Source organism: Panthera leo, chromosome B4 (genome assembly GCF_018350215.1).
Source record: "Panthera leo isolate Ple1 chromosome B4, P.leo_Ple1_pat1.1, whole genome shotgun sequence".
Classification (NCBI taxonomy): Eukaryota; Metazoa; Chordata; class Mammalia; order Carnivora; family Felidae; genus Panthera; species Panthera leo.
This window is the reverse complement of record NC_056685.1, coordinates 134,260,827-134,274,825: the sequence shown is the minus strand read 5'-3', so window position 1 is coordinate 134,274,825 and position 13,999 is coordinate 134,260,827. Positions and strand designations below refer to the sequence as shown.

At 45.3% G+C, this 13,999-nt stretch overlaps 1 protein-coding gene and 1 long non-coding RNA gene across 4 annotated transcripts in view; one reads left to right on the top strand and one right to left on the bottom strand.

Annotated features, from left to right (window-relative positions):
• Positions 1 to 201: 201 nt before the first annotated feature.
• LOC122225195 lies at positions 202 to 5,110 on the top strand. Its single transcript, XR_006205144.1, has 3 exons — positions 202 to 815; positions 921 to 1,165; positions 4,920 to 5,110. It is a non-coding gene; the product is annotated as an uncharacterized LOC122225195 (long non-coding RNA).
• MEI1 (meiotic double-stranded break formation protein 1) overlaps positions 815 to 13,999 on the bottom strand; it is a 78,270-nt gene continuing 65,085 nt past the window's right edge. For all 3 annotated transcript variants that reach the window (XM_042947965.1, XM_042947967.1, XM_042947966.1), the window contains 5 exons: positions 4,143 to 4,224; positions 3,570 to 3,676; positions 2,136 to 2,267; positions 1,837 to 1,946; positions 815 to 1,007 (listed from right to left, as the gene is read on the bottom strand). In XM_042947965.1, the coding sequence (XP_042803899.1) occupies positions 962 to 1,007; positions 1,837 to 1,946; positions 2,136 to 2,267; positions 3,570 to 3,676; positions 4,143 to 4,224 (477 nt within the window). In that variant the 3' untranslated portion in view covers positions 815 to 961. The remainder of the gene's footprint in view (positions 1,008 to 1,836; positions 1,947 to 2,135; positions 2,268 to 3,569; positions 3,677 to 4,142; positions 4,225 to 13,999) is intronic.

Below are 13,999 nucleotides of genomic sequence, written 5' to 3'. Positions count from 1 at the left end.
AACAGTGTTTTTTGTTTGGTTTGGTTTGGTTTTTTTAAGCCTGTAGGGGCACCTGGCTGGCTCAGTAGGGGAGGAGCATGGGACTTTTGATACCAGGGTTGTGAGTTCAAGCCCCTCTTTGGGTGTGGAGATTACTAAAATAAATAAACTTTATTAAAAAAAGAAGAAGAAACCTACAGTGTCTGCAGTTCATTAGGGCAGAGTTCATACCAGTTTTGTGCAGGGTCCACACAGCCAAACCGAAGGGGTAAGGGTGGGCTGTCCACTTACGGGCACCCGGATTGGGGACGGCAGGCAAGAGGCACGGTGGGCTGAGCTGGGAACAGGAAGCAGGCACAACGGTGGAGAGCAGACATTAAAAGAACCGCACACGTGGGGATAAAGATACAAGCCCTGGGAAGGGCCCACAGAAAGAAACAAGGGACCTCCTTTAGCCAGGGACGGGCTGAGCCGGAACAGTTCCCCCGAGCTAGCAAGGCAGAGAAGGATTTCACCTGCTCAGCGTCCTGGCCTCAAAATTGTTCCATGTGAGGTGAGGCTGCCTCTTGGAGCACTTGGATCACACCGGTACCAAACATGGACTTTCTCTGCACTTCTGGCCCCGTGGATGGCCTGCGAGTGGCATTTTCTGGGTACAACTGAGGCATCCAGCTGGTGCTCCTTACATGTTAGCAGAACACATCCCACCCACTGTCCCTGAGGAGGCCATCCATTCCTTACCGAAGCAATCCACTACCCTACTGGCAGAGTTATCAGCTCCAGGGAGCCAAGGTAAATTGAGAGTGAAATGGTTTTTGGAGAGCCCACAGAGACATGTGAGTGTATCATTTTATTTCCTGATTGCACTTCAACAATAGAGTGAACGGCTACAATTGTCGTCCGTTTCTCCAACAATTCTGCCCTGACTTTTTCTTCTCCAGGTCACAGTTCTCTCCGTTTCTGGGCCTTCGAGTCATGAGGATCAGTCTCTGATGTGGGACAGGGATACAGCCACCCCTCCCAGGCAACTGGCAGCAAAACATGAGAGGAGAACAGCAGAAAGGTGGAGCGAACCGTGGGAGAACCACACTTCTAGAGCCCCAAAAGGGCAAAAACAGTCACACAAGAACAGAAGAGCTCTTAAGAATAGTGGGCTGGATTCTAAAACTGGGACCCAAACACCTGGGTGGGTAGTTGCTATTCAACAGGGAACATTCCGTGCACAAGGGAAAGAGGAGAAAAGAGGAGAGAGAAAAAGGAGGAGAAAGAAGAAAGCCAAGGAGGTAGCCAGTGGGGGTGGGGAGGAAGTACCACCAAACAACACACAGACTGAAGTGTCTCTGGAGCACCACAACCACCCCCAAAGGGCCTCTAGTTACTGCCCACAGCCCCAGGCTTTCTCGGGGACATGTCAGTCACACAGCACCCCCCATGTTGGGCTGAGGGAAGCACCCGTATCTGGGTTTGGGCAACTTTCTCCAAAGCTTTTGGGGAAGGACTAGCTCCTTCCTGAGTTTGGTGATACGGCTTTGGAGATAAACAGGGGTCAAATCCTGATGCTATTACTGTGTGATCCTGGGCATGTCACGTAACCTCTCTGGTCTAAGTTATAGCTATATCAACATCCCTGGCTTCTGTGGGGACTAGACACAATACATGTAACGTGCCTGGCCCTTGGTGGGAACTTAGAACAGAGTACGTCATTGTCGTTGCTATCACTATTAATTATTCTCACTGACCTACATGCTTTAAAGTACAGGGCTGTAGACAGCGCACCCCTCTGAAGCATGATGCCACAGCCTCCCATAGCCTGGATGACCTTGCCCAGGCCAAGCTCCCAGATGCAGGAAAGGATACAGCATGTCCAGGGGCGGCTCGGCTGAGGAGGTGCTGGGGGAGAGGCCCTCCAAGGAGACGTGCAAGGTCTGGGCCGTGCTCTCATCAGCCAGGAGGCCCATGCTCTGGACCTGGAGCAAGAAGAGGGCAGGGGAGACAGGCCTTCTCAGTGCCTACTCCATCAGATCCTCTCTACCCTCCACCCTCTGTACTCCTGACCTCCCTCTAGCTGCTGTGGCCAGAGGGCTCATCCTCCACAAAGAAGATGGCGTGGAGGGTCTAGCCTTACAGAGGCTCCGTGGCATCCCCTTCCAACCCACCTGCAGGAAGAAGCCACGCAGAGCCTGGAGTGTGGTATTCGACAGGGTAGAGAGGTCAGCCAAAGCTGCGCCTTGCAGAACATGACCCACCTCCTCACGAGAAAGGACACTGCTGCTCTGGAACCGCACAAACTAGGCCAGGGAGAGAAGCCGCAAACACACAGTGATTTGGTATCTCCTTCATTCACAGACATTTCCCGTGTCCCTGCTGTGATTGGCACTGGGCTGGGGGCACAGATCTGAAGCCCACAGAACCCTGCCTTCAGGAGCTCAGAGTTGGTGGGTCCAGGAGAAGTGGAATAAATGAGGCAGAGTATGAAACCCTGAGAGGGTTGGTCCTGCTGACCTCTTCAGTACCCTTCCCCTCACCCCTTGGCCTTGTACCTCACGCTCATGGTCAAAATGGACTATGGTGGTTACCCAAACACACTGCCAGGTGCTCGTACCCCTGCTATTTTCACTTCACTACTTGGAATACTTTTCCTCCTCTTTGCCTAATAATCCTTCAAGCCTCAGCTAAAATGTTACCTTCCTGCTGAATGTTCTTTCATTTTATTAAAGAAATACAGGCATTAATTGAGTGCTTACTACACTCTTACTCCCCTCTCCCTCCCAGCTCTGGCAGAAATAATTACAGTGGACCCTTACACCACACGAGAGTGAAATGCATGGGTCCACTTATACACAGATTATTTTCGATAAATACTGTACTGTACTTATGATTTTCTTAATAGCATTTTCTTTTTCTAGTTTATTGTAAGAATACGGTATTCAGTACATATAACATACAAAATATGTGTTTACTGACTGTTTATGTTATCCGTAAGGCTTCCAGTCAACAGTGGGCTATTAGTAGCTAGTTTTGGGGGAGTCAAAAGTTATATTCGGATTTCCAACTGCTCAGGGACCAACATAACCCCCACATTATTCAAGGGTCAACTGTACTCTTCTCTGTGTTCCCACACCAACCACTGATTTATTGATTGATCTGCTTTACTATCATTCACAGGCTCACTGCTTTGTTGTTTATTCAGTGGGCACTTACCACAAGCTAGGTTCTTAGCATATCTTCTACTCTGCCACTAATAACGTCATGTTTTAACTATTAGTTTCCTGTCTATCTCCTTCTCAAGACTGAGAGACCCTTAAAGGGCAGAGCATTTGGCTCAGTAACACCTTTGGTCCCTAGCATAGGATCTGGGTGCGGCAGGTAGGCCCCAGCCAATGATTCATGATTCATATGCAAATAAATTAGGAGTATCTGGGTCTTTTGGGGTGAGAAGATGTGGGTGTTTAGAGGAATTCTCTGAGCAGGCCTCTTGTAGGGTGAAGACCCACCCAGCCCCTCTACCTTCTACCCCTCTACCTGGTCTCCTCAGGACCACCCAGCTCATCACATTCTTCAGACCACAAGACCATCCATTAAGTACTTACCAGGGTCATGAGCCTCAAGATCTCAGGTCTGAGGAAGGAACTCTCTCCAGCATCCAGGAGGGTAAACAGCAAAAACCGATTCCAGGGCTGGGAGACCACATGGAATGCTACAGGAAACACCAGTCACTCTAGGCTGTTACTGCTACTTTTCCATAGACCATGGAGCATTGCTGAAGAGGACTTTCTCTGATTGGCTCAAACAGGGGTTGCCCAGCTAGAGGCAGGGCATTGGACAAACTGACCTGAACGCAGGAAGTTTCTTTCTTCCCTGGGCTTCTATCCACCTATGCTACCTGGCCCAGGGAAACCACATATCCCACTATTGTGGGAAGCAGGCATAGGAAGGGCTCTGCCATTTAAGAGCTTTTGACCTTGGTTGGGCAGGTTCCTTGATCTCTCTGAACTACAATGTCCTCATCTGTATAATGGGCATGGCAATGCCCTTGTAGTATTATGAAAAGAATTAAACAAAATGAGTGTGAGTCAAAGAACAGAGGTTGGAAGTCTGGGACAGGAGGGTGGCAGGGGCTGGCTGCCCCTATGAGAACATCAGAAAATAGGGAGGGTTTCTACCGATGTCTGGGCTCCGGGCATGCAGGTAATCAAGCAAGGCTTCCAGGCAGGCAACACAGGCATAGGACAACAGAGGGTCCTTCTGCAAACAAACAAACAAAACCCCACAGAAGTTAATGTCAGGTTTTGCTACCAATGAGTTTTGGTGTCAATCAAGAAAAAAACATCTGGTTTTCAGAATAATTTGGATTTCAGAATTTCAGATATGGGATTGTAGCCCTGTAGATAATCAAGGAATGTTCGTTGGTTTCATGTCTAACACACACACAGAGCAGAGCACAGTGCTTATACTGATGATTCACCTATGTTCTACCTACATTCAAGAGGCTGTTTCAGAAAAGGAGATAAGCCCTGGGCCCCATTAAGAGATTCATAGATTACAGACTCTGTAAGAACCTCACAGGTTATCTACGCCAGTAAGTTTCAACCTTTTTTTAAAGCAGAACTTTTCATCAAACAAAATTTTATGCTCTAATAAGCATGCCAAAAGATCTCATTGTCATCAGTCATTAGGGAAATGCAAATGAAAACTACCACTACACACCCACCAACAGCTAAAATTAAAAAGACTGACGATACCACGTGGGTTAGAATGTAGAGCAACTAGAACTCTCATATAGTTCTGGTGGGAAAGTAAACGATGCAACCATTTGGAAAACAATTTGATGGTTTCTTATAAAGTAAATATGTACTTACCATATGTGCTAGGCGGAATTTTAAGATGGTCCCATGACCTTTGCTCCCAGATGTTATTCCTGTGATTATGTTACATTATAGGGCAAAATGAGATTGTTGGGGCCTTGAAAAACCATTTTCTCTGGCTGGTGGCAGAAGAACCAGAGAGCCTGGAGACGTGAGAAGGACTCAGCACGCATTGCTGCTTTGAAGATAGAGGGGCCCAGTGAGAAAGAATGTGGGCAAAGAGCTAGAAGAGGCCCCTGCAGAAGAAGTGGATTCTTCCCAGATTCCCGAGGTAAGCACCCAGTCTGGCCAACACCTTGATTTCAGCCTTGTGAGACTCTAAGCAAAGAACTTGCTCAAACCCACTCAGACTTCTGATATAGAAAACTGTGAGGTGATAAACGGTGTGGTGTTAAGCCATTAAGTTTGTGATAACTTGTTACACACATTAGAGAACAAATACCTCATTTGACCCAGCAATTCCACTCCTATATAGGAGAAATAAAACCATATGTCCACACAAAGACTTGTACTTCCATATGAAGAACAACTGTATGCATAACAGTCAAAAATCTGGAAGTCCCAAATCAATAGGTTAATAGGTAAATAGCTGTGGTATGGCCATATAATGGATGACTACTCACCAGTAAAAAGAAATGAAGTACTGACACACACACCAATATGAATGAAGTTCAAAAGCATTAAGCTAAGTGACAGAAGCTAGACACACAAGACCACATATTGTATGATTTCACTTCTAGGAATTCTAGAAATGGCAAAACTATAGTGACAGAAAGCTGATCAGTATGTACTGAGGGACAGGGATGAGAAGAGATTAACTACCAAGGGGCACCAGAGAACTTTCTAGGGTGATGGAAATGTTCTATATCATGACTGTGGTAGTGTTTATGAAACTATATTTTTGTCAAAACTCATTTAATTGTACACTTAAAATCAATGAATTTTATTGCATGTAAGTTATAAAAAATGATTTTTTTAAATGTAAAAACAAACAAAGCTATGCTGTTTTCATACTGTTCTTTCAAAGGCAGCAATGTGATGGTTAAGAACATAGGACAGACTTGGGTTTGCATCTTTGCTTAGTCACTTACCATCTATGTGACCCTGGCTAAAGTCACTTACTCTTGCTGAATGGGAATTTTAAAATTACCTGAGTTGCTGAGAGGGTTGAAGGAGAAATGGATACAGAGTGCTCAGCCAATGCTTGCCACAGAGTACACACTCAATAAAGGGTGAGAACATCCTCATGAAATGCATAACAGGAAAAATACGCCCTCCCTTTAAAAACCCCTGGGTTTTCTACACAGAACTCCTAAGTCCTGTAAGGAACACAGCTTGAAGTGTTTGAGCTATCCACTTACCTCATTTTACAGCTGAGAAAATGAGGCCCAGAGAGAAAATACTTGACCTGAGGACATCTGCATATATCAGTAGGTGGCAGATCTAGAACCAAACCCTGGGCCTTGTGCCCTTTCTCCTTCTCCAACCTAAACTTAACTCTTAACCAGTGGGCACTTCCAGCCTCTTCCCAGGCACACACATGAGCCAGCATGCCTTGGTTTCCCCACCTGGCAAAGAGCTATGGCCCCAGTGCCACTCTCTGACTCTGTCTCCATATTACCTTAGAAACTCAGCAAGCACCACCTGGATGAGGAGCTGGGACCACTGGGCATTAGGAATGCCAGGTACCACCACTCTGGTAACAATGACCCCTGTTCACAAGATGCACTTCTCGGGACACTGAAAGAACATGGATTTTGTAAACAAAAGGACTTAGGTTTAAAAAAATTTTTTTTAACGTTTATTTATTTTTGAGACAGAGAGAGACAGAGCATGAACGGGGGAGGGTCAGAGACAGACAGACACAGAATCCGAAACAGGCTCCAGGCTCTGAGCGGTCAGCACAGAGCCCGACGCGGGGCTCGAACTCACGGACCGTGAGATCATGACCTGAGCCGAAATCGGCCGCTTAACCGAGCCACCCAGGAGCCCCGAAAAGGACTTAAGTTTAAATCCTGACCTAAAAGTGTGTTAACTTAGGCAGGTTACTTAACATCTCTGGGATTCTGTTTCCTTGTCTATAAAACAAAGATGATAATTTCTACCTTACAGAGGAGTTGTGATGAATAAATAACATATGTCAGGGCACTTGGGTGGCTCAGTCAGTTAAGTGTCTGACTTCAGCTCATGTTGTGATATCATGGTTCTGAGTTCAAGCCCCACATTGGGCTCTGTGGTGACAGCTCAGTGCCTGGAGCCTGCTTCAGATTCTGTGTCTCCCTCTCTCTCTCTGCCCCTCCCCTGCTCACGCTCTCTCTCTCTCTCTGCCTCAAAAATAAATAAACATAAAAAATTTTTAAATAAATAAATAATGTAGGTCAAGTGTTTGTGTGGAGTAGGCACTTGATAAATGTCTTCTCTCCTTCCTCCCCACCTCCTACTCTCCTAGAACCCTAACCTGACATATACCTCTGCTCTTGTAGGAACGATACCTGAGGTCAAAGCCTCACATCTTGTAAAACTAACCAGCTCACTGATTTCCAATCTGGTAACAACATTCTACTCCAACCCTAATCACAAAGCCAAGCCTAAGCACAAGGATAATTGTTTCTTCCCTGCTCAGACACAGCCTTACCTCTCCCCAACTCTCCCCAGGGTTGTAGCAATTGGACTGGAATCCAGGAGTTCTTGCTGGGTTTCTGCTTGGAGATCCCCAGCCACAAGACACTCTTATTCCTCCCAAGGTGGCCTGCTCTATTGTTAGTCCTGGCCACAAGAAAGGGCCCCCTCCTGTCTTCCTGCAGCTCCACCTGCTGGCCAAGGTCTCCATCTCCAAAGAAACCCAAAACAAACGTACTGTACGTATTCTCTGGAGACAGAGATTTATAGTCCTGTGGCTCCTCTGAGAACTAAAAAGGGAAGTTTGCCCTGGCTTCTCCCTACTCCAATGCCATGCAAGTCCTCCAGTACACAGCCCTCCCCCCCACTGCTATTAACCTGCTCTCTTTGCCCCACGTGACCCAGCATGGTGAACCCTGAACACCGCCTCCATCCTCACTACAACCAACGCTTTTCTGGGCTGTGCTCCATTCCTGGGGGAATGGAGGCTATTCTCAGAGGCCCAAATTGCTTAATGCTGAAAGACTCCTTACATTTTGCAGATAGAGAAATCAAGGATCAGTAAGAGGAACTGACTTGCTAAACTCCTTCAGAGTTAGGAGCGGGGCAGGGACTATGATGCAGATCTCTATGATTCTGGCCAGTGCACCTTCCACAGCACTGCACTGAGCTACCTCGGCTCAGACAGCTGAAGACTGCACACTCTGCCCAGCACTCAATCGTTGGTGCTGATGTTGCATGGCTGCTTTGGACCAGAGACGTCAGAGGACTAGCACCCAGTGCCCTAGCTTAGGTCTTACTGTCATTTTTTCCCTCTTGATACTGCTTTTTTTTTTTTTTTTTAATAACAGCTTTAATGAGATATAATTCATAAACCACAAAATTAATCTTTTTAAAGGTACAGATCAGGGTACCAAGGTGGCTCAGTCTGTTAAGCATCCAACTTTGGATCATGATTTTGCGGTTTGTGGGTTCAAGACCCATGTCAGGCTCTGTGCTGACAGCTCAGAGCCTGCAGCCTGCTTTGGATTCTGTGTCTCCCTCTTTCTCTGCCTCTCCTCTGCTTGCTCACAAACTGTGAGATCAGGACCTGAGCAAGGACCAAGAGTCACACACTTAACTGAGCCACTCAGGCGTCCCTAGATCAGTAGTTTCTAGTATATTCACAGAGTTGTACAGCTATTTAATTCCAGAATATTTTCATCATCCCAAAAAGAAACCCCATACTCATTAATAGTTGCTCCCCATTCCCTGACCCCCAACCCCGGTCCTAGGCAACCACTAATCTACTTTCTGTCTCTATGGATTTGCCTATTCTGGACATTTCATCCAAATGAAATCATGTAATATGTGGTCTTTTACATCTGGCTTCTTTCACTGAGCATGTTTTCAAGGTTCACCTGGATTGTAGCATGTGAGTGCTTCATTACTTTTATGGCCATATAGTATTCAATTGCACGTGTATACAATTTGTTGATCCATTTATCAGCTGGTGAACACTGGGGTTGTTTGTACTTGGAACTATTATGAATAGTACTGCTATGAACATGTGCGTTTAAGTTTTTGTGTAGACACACACTTTCAATCTCCTTGGGCATATACCTGGGAATAGCACTGTTGGGCATACAGAAATTTTATGTTTAGCTTTTTGAAGTACTTCCAGGCTGTTTTCCAAAGTAGCTGCACCATTTTGCATTCCCACCCCCAATTATGTATGAGGACTCCACTTACTCCACATTCTTGCCAACATTTGATATAATCTGTCGTTTTCATTTTAGCTATCTCAGTGGGTGTGACATGGGCCTCGGTGTCATTTACTTGGGTAACTGTAACAATCTCTTGCTCAACAGTCCACTTGCCTTCAGGCTTTCTCCTCCCACCCCTCTTTCCTACTGTGGCTGCCAGTGACCTTTCAAAAACTCAGTCTGATAGAAGCCCTTCATGGCTCCCCACAGCACCTCTTGGCCTGGCACGTAAGGTACTGACTAGTCTGGCCCCCGCCCAGCTCCTCAGTGTCATCTTCTACTTCTTGCCACCCCTCAACCTCTCCCTCCTCCATGCACTTCCATATTATGCACTTTTTTTTTAAAGCTTTTCTTTTTTTTTTTTTTAATTTTTTTAATGTTTATTTATTTTTGAGACAGAGAGAGACACAGCATGAACAGGGGAGGGTCTGAGAGAGAGGGAGACACAGAATCTGAAACAGGCTCCGGGCTCCGAGCCATCAGCACAGAGCCCGATGCGGGGCTCGAACCCACGGACCGCGAGATCATGACCTGGGCCGAAGTTGGACACTCAACTGACTGAGCCACCCAGGCGCCCCCATATTATGCACTTTTGCTCATGCTGTCCTCCCTGCCTGGAATGCCCTTCCCTCTACCTCTGCCTAGACACTGTTCAAGGCTGAATTCAAATGTCACCTTTTCTGTGAGGCCTTCTCTGACTGCAACCCCCACAAGCAGCAAAAGTTTTTGCCTAAAAGAAATTCATAGTTTTACAAGAGGACAGAAATTCAGACCACTGACCATATAATAAAATATGATAAATACAATCCTCATTACAGGACTGAATAAACCACTCTGGGAGCTCAGGAGAGAGAGAGAGACCTCCTCTATTCTTGGATTGCTGTGGGATTAATATTTGCTGAATGTATGAATAATTGAACAAATAAAGAACCATTTTTAAATGACAAAACTATGGAAGGTCTGAAGAAGGCTTAGCTCCAGCCCTGAGGGAAGGACACAGAAACAAAATGATTCTTCCATATACTTCCTTGGATTAAGGGCAGTGACAGAAAGGTCACTATGGCTGAAGGCAGGAGGCCAGGGAATTTCTCAGGAGTGTGTCAGTGAGAGAAAGGAGAAAGGGGCTCCTTGGTCCGGTTCATCAGGCAGTAACAGGGACAGTGACTGTGAGGCTGAGCGGCTCCTCACCACACTTTCCTACAACAAGCACAGGCCCAGTAGCCTCTCATGAAGAATTCATGAGTTATTCCAGTTGGTTCCCCTTCCCAGGGACTGCTGAGGACAGTCCAAAACTTCCAGAGAGACAAATACTATATTATTGTACTTAAATGAGCTACCTAGAAGAATCAAATAGTTGAATAGAGACAGAAAGTAGAATGGTGACTGTCAAGGGCTGGGGAGAGGGGACAATGGAGAATTACTGTTTATTGTGGACAGAGTTTTAGTTCGACAAGATAGATGAAAAAGTTTTGTATATGGAAGGTGGTAGTGTTTGTACAACAATGTAAATGTACTCACTGCCACAGAATTGCAACTTAAAAATGATTAATTTTGTCATGTTAATTTTACCATGATTTAAAAAACAAAACAAAACCAAAAAAAAAAACCACCAGAGCCACAGGAGAGTGTCGCAGCCCTGGGCCCTGGGCAGGGAAAGTGAATGGTGATGGTGCTAAAGGAAGTCACTGATCCCTTAGTGGTTAAGCCACTAGTTTAAGGAAGGTTTCCATCACTCAAGGCCTGGTTCAAATGTAACCTCTTCTGTAGAGATTTTCTTGATTCAAATAATAGGTCATTTTGGCATTAATTGTAATTGTGCTTCCTACAATCTGAGTACTTAATGTCATATTCATTTCTGTGTCCTCATTCATTCATTCATTCAACAAACACTGGATGCCAATTTAGTGCCAGGTTTCATGCTGGATATAGAGTATAAGGGAATAATTTTTTCCCTATGTTCTGAATGTTAAAATAGGAACTTCAGCCCTTTCAGAAACATTGAAGAGAAAGCATTTGCCCTTCCTCCCACATTTAACTGGCTCCTCCTCACCCAAGGACAGATTAATCTAATAGGTAAGATACTAGCTTAACATGTACTATGCCATCAAGACAGGATCAAGGTATTAAAGGTCATGCTCTCATGAACTTAAACTCTTAAGGTCTTGGCCAGCTGGCTAAGTGTCCACAATGCAAACATAATTTCCCTGCGTATAGGCTCCTGGTCTGGCCTGGGGGAAAGGCGGTGGTTTAAAAGCTCTTTTTGAATAGATATGATAAAGCAAGTATAGTAAAATGTTAATAAAATCTAGGTGGTGTGTGTATGAATGTTCACTGTAAAATTCTTTAATCTCTGCTGTATATGAAAAAGTAGAGACAAAAAAAAAAAAAAAATAAGCCCAGTATGACCTGAAGTCCCAGCTACACTCTACTACAGTGTTTACCAGAAATAAAGCTAATGTTTTGGTTCTCATCTGATTCCTGATTTCTCATCTGGTTTTGAACCCACAAGGGGAACAAGACACAAAGATTAGTCAGACACAGTTCCTACCTTTGAGGAGCTCACAGTCTCGGGAAGACTGATAGGAAAATGGGAAGTTACAACAGAGACAGCTAAAGGTACAGAGCCTTGTGCAGAGATGTGCTGGCAGGACAAATCTCGGCAACCACAGAGCCAGCAACTTCTATCTCCTGACATTTCTCAACTTTCCCCATACTGTGCCCAGGCTCAGTGGGGATCAGTCCTTGAACATGATCTCCCACAATCAACAGCCGTATCATACATGTGCAGTCATCATCTGGACACCAAGTAGTGTCTACTCAAATGAAGGCCCGCATCCCACCCCAGGAAGTCTCTGCAACTCCCCTCACTCATTTGCTGGCTCCCTCCCCAACCTCCCTCCTCTTGTCTTATGAATGACTTCCCCTCAGATCAGACCATAAGGATCTCTCTTAGACAAGCTCCAAAGGGCAAGAAGAGAGAATCCAAGTCTAACAAAAACAGCATAAACATCCAGGGCTTCCGTAACTCTACAGTGACCAGCTCATATTTGAAAATAATACACAATAGGGGTGCCTGGGTGGCTCAGTCGGTTAAGTGCCCGACTTCGGTTCAGGTTATGATCTTGCAGTTCGTGAGTTTGAGCCCTGCATTGGGCTCTGTGCTGAGAGCTCAGAGCCTGAAGCCTGCTTCGGATTCTGTTTCCCCCTCTTTCTGCCCCTCCCTGGCTCACGCTCTGTCTGTCTCTCTCTCTCTCAAAAATAAATAAACATTAAAAAAAAAATTTTTTTTAAGAAAATAAAATAATACACAATAAGCCTCTTAAAAGAAAAGAAAGTTCTGGGGAATCAAGGGTTGGAAACAGGCCACAAGGCCAGGAACAGGGAATGAGTCCATATCAGAGAACAAAATGGTGCTGCCATCAAGATCAATCCTGTTTCTGATGCCCCCCTGACCGTAGGGATGTAGGACAAATCACTTGGTCTTTTCAGCTCAGCTCAAGCATCCCTACCAGGAAACCTTCTCTGACAGCCAGCTTTGCACTAACCCTATACTAGGCTATCAGTTACACCCTGTACCCCACAATGCAGTGTGTCCCTTTAGCCCAGAACTGACCACATTGTGTTATCACTTCTTGTCTACACAGCAGTTCCCCACCAAATGTTAACTCCTCAAAGGCAGGCATCTAACATACCTCCATGCCCCACCACCCTTCACAGTATGTGATGGCTGGATAAACAATGATCTCCATGGCACAAAAACAGACACTCAGATCAATGGAACAGAATAAAGAACCCAGAAATGGACCCACAAATGTATGGCCAACTAATCTTTGTCAAAGCAGCAAAGAATAATAGCCAATGGAATAAAGACAGTCTCTTCAGCAAGTGGTGTTGGGAAAACTGGACAGCGACATGCAGAAGAATGAACCTGGACCACCTTTTTACACCATACACAAAAATAAACTCAAAATGGATGAAAGACCTAAATGTAAGACAGGAAGCCATCAAAATCCTCAAGGAGAAGGCAGGCAAAACTTCTTTGATCTTGGCCGCAGCAACTTCTAACTCAACAAGTCTCCAGAGGCAAGGGAAACAAAAGCAAAAATGAACTACTGGGACCTCATCAAAATAAAAAGATTCTGCACAGCGAAGGAAACAATCAACAAAACTAAAAGGCAACTGATGGGATGGGAGAAGATATTTGCAAATGATATATCAGATAAAGGGTTAGTATCCGAAATCTATAAAGAATTTATCAAACTCAACACCCAAAAAACAAATAATCCAGTGAAGAAATGGGCAAAAGACATGAATAGACACTTCTCCAAAGAAGACATCCAGATGGCTAACTGGCACATGAAAAAATGCTCCACATCACTCATCATCAGGGAAATACAAATCAAAACCACCGTGAGATACCACCTTACACCTGTCAGAATGGCTAACATGTACAACTTGGGCAACAACAGATGTTGGCGAGGATGCGGAGAAAGAGGATTTCTTTTGCATTGCTGGTGGGAATGCAAGCTGGTGCAGTCACTCTGGAAAACAGTACGGAGGTTCCTCAAAAAACTAAAAATAGACCTACCCTACGACCCAGCAATTGCACTACTAGGCATTTATCCACGGGATACAGGGGTGCTGTTTCGAAGGGACACACGCATCCCAATGTTTATAGCAGCACTATCAACAATAGCCAAAGTATGGAAAGAGCCCAAATGTCCATCAATGGATGAATGGGTAAAGAAGATGTGTCTATACACACATGCACACACACACACTGGAGTATCA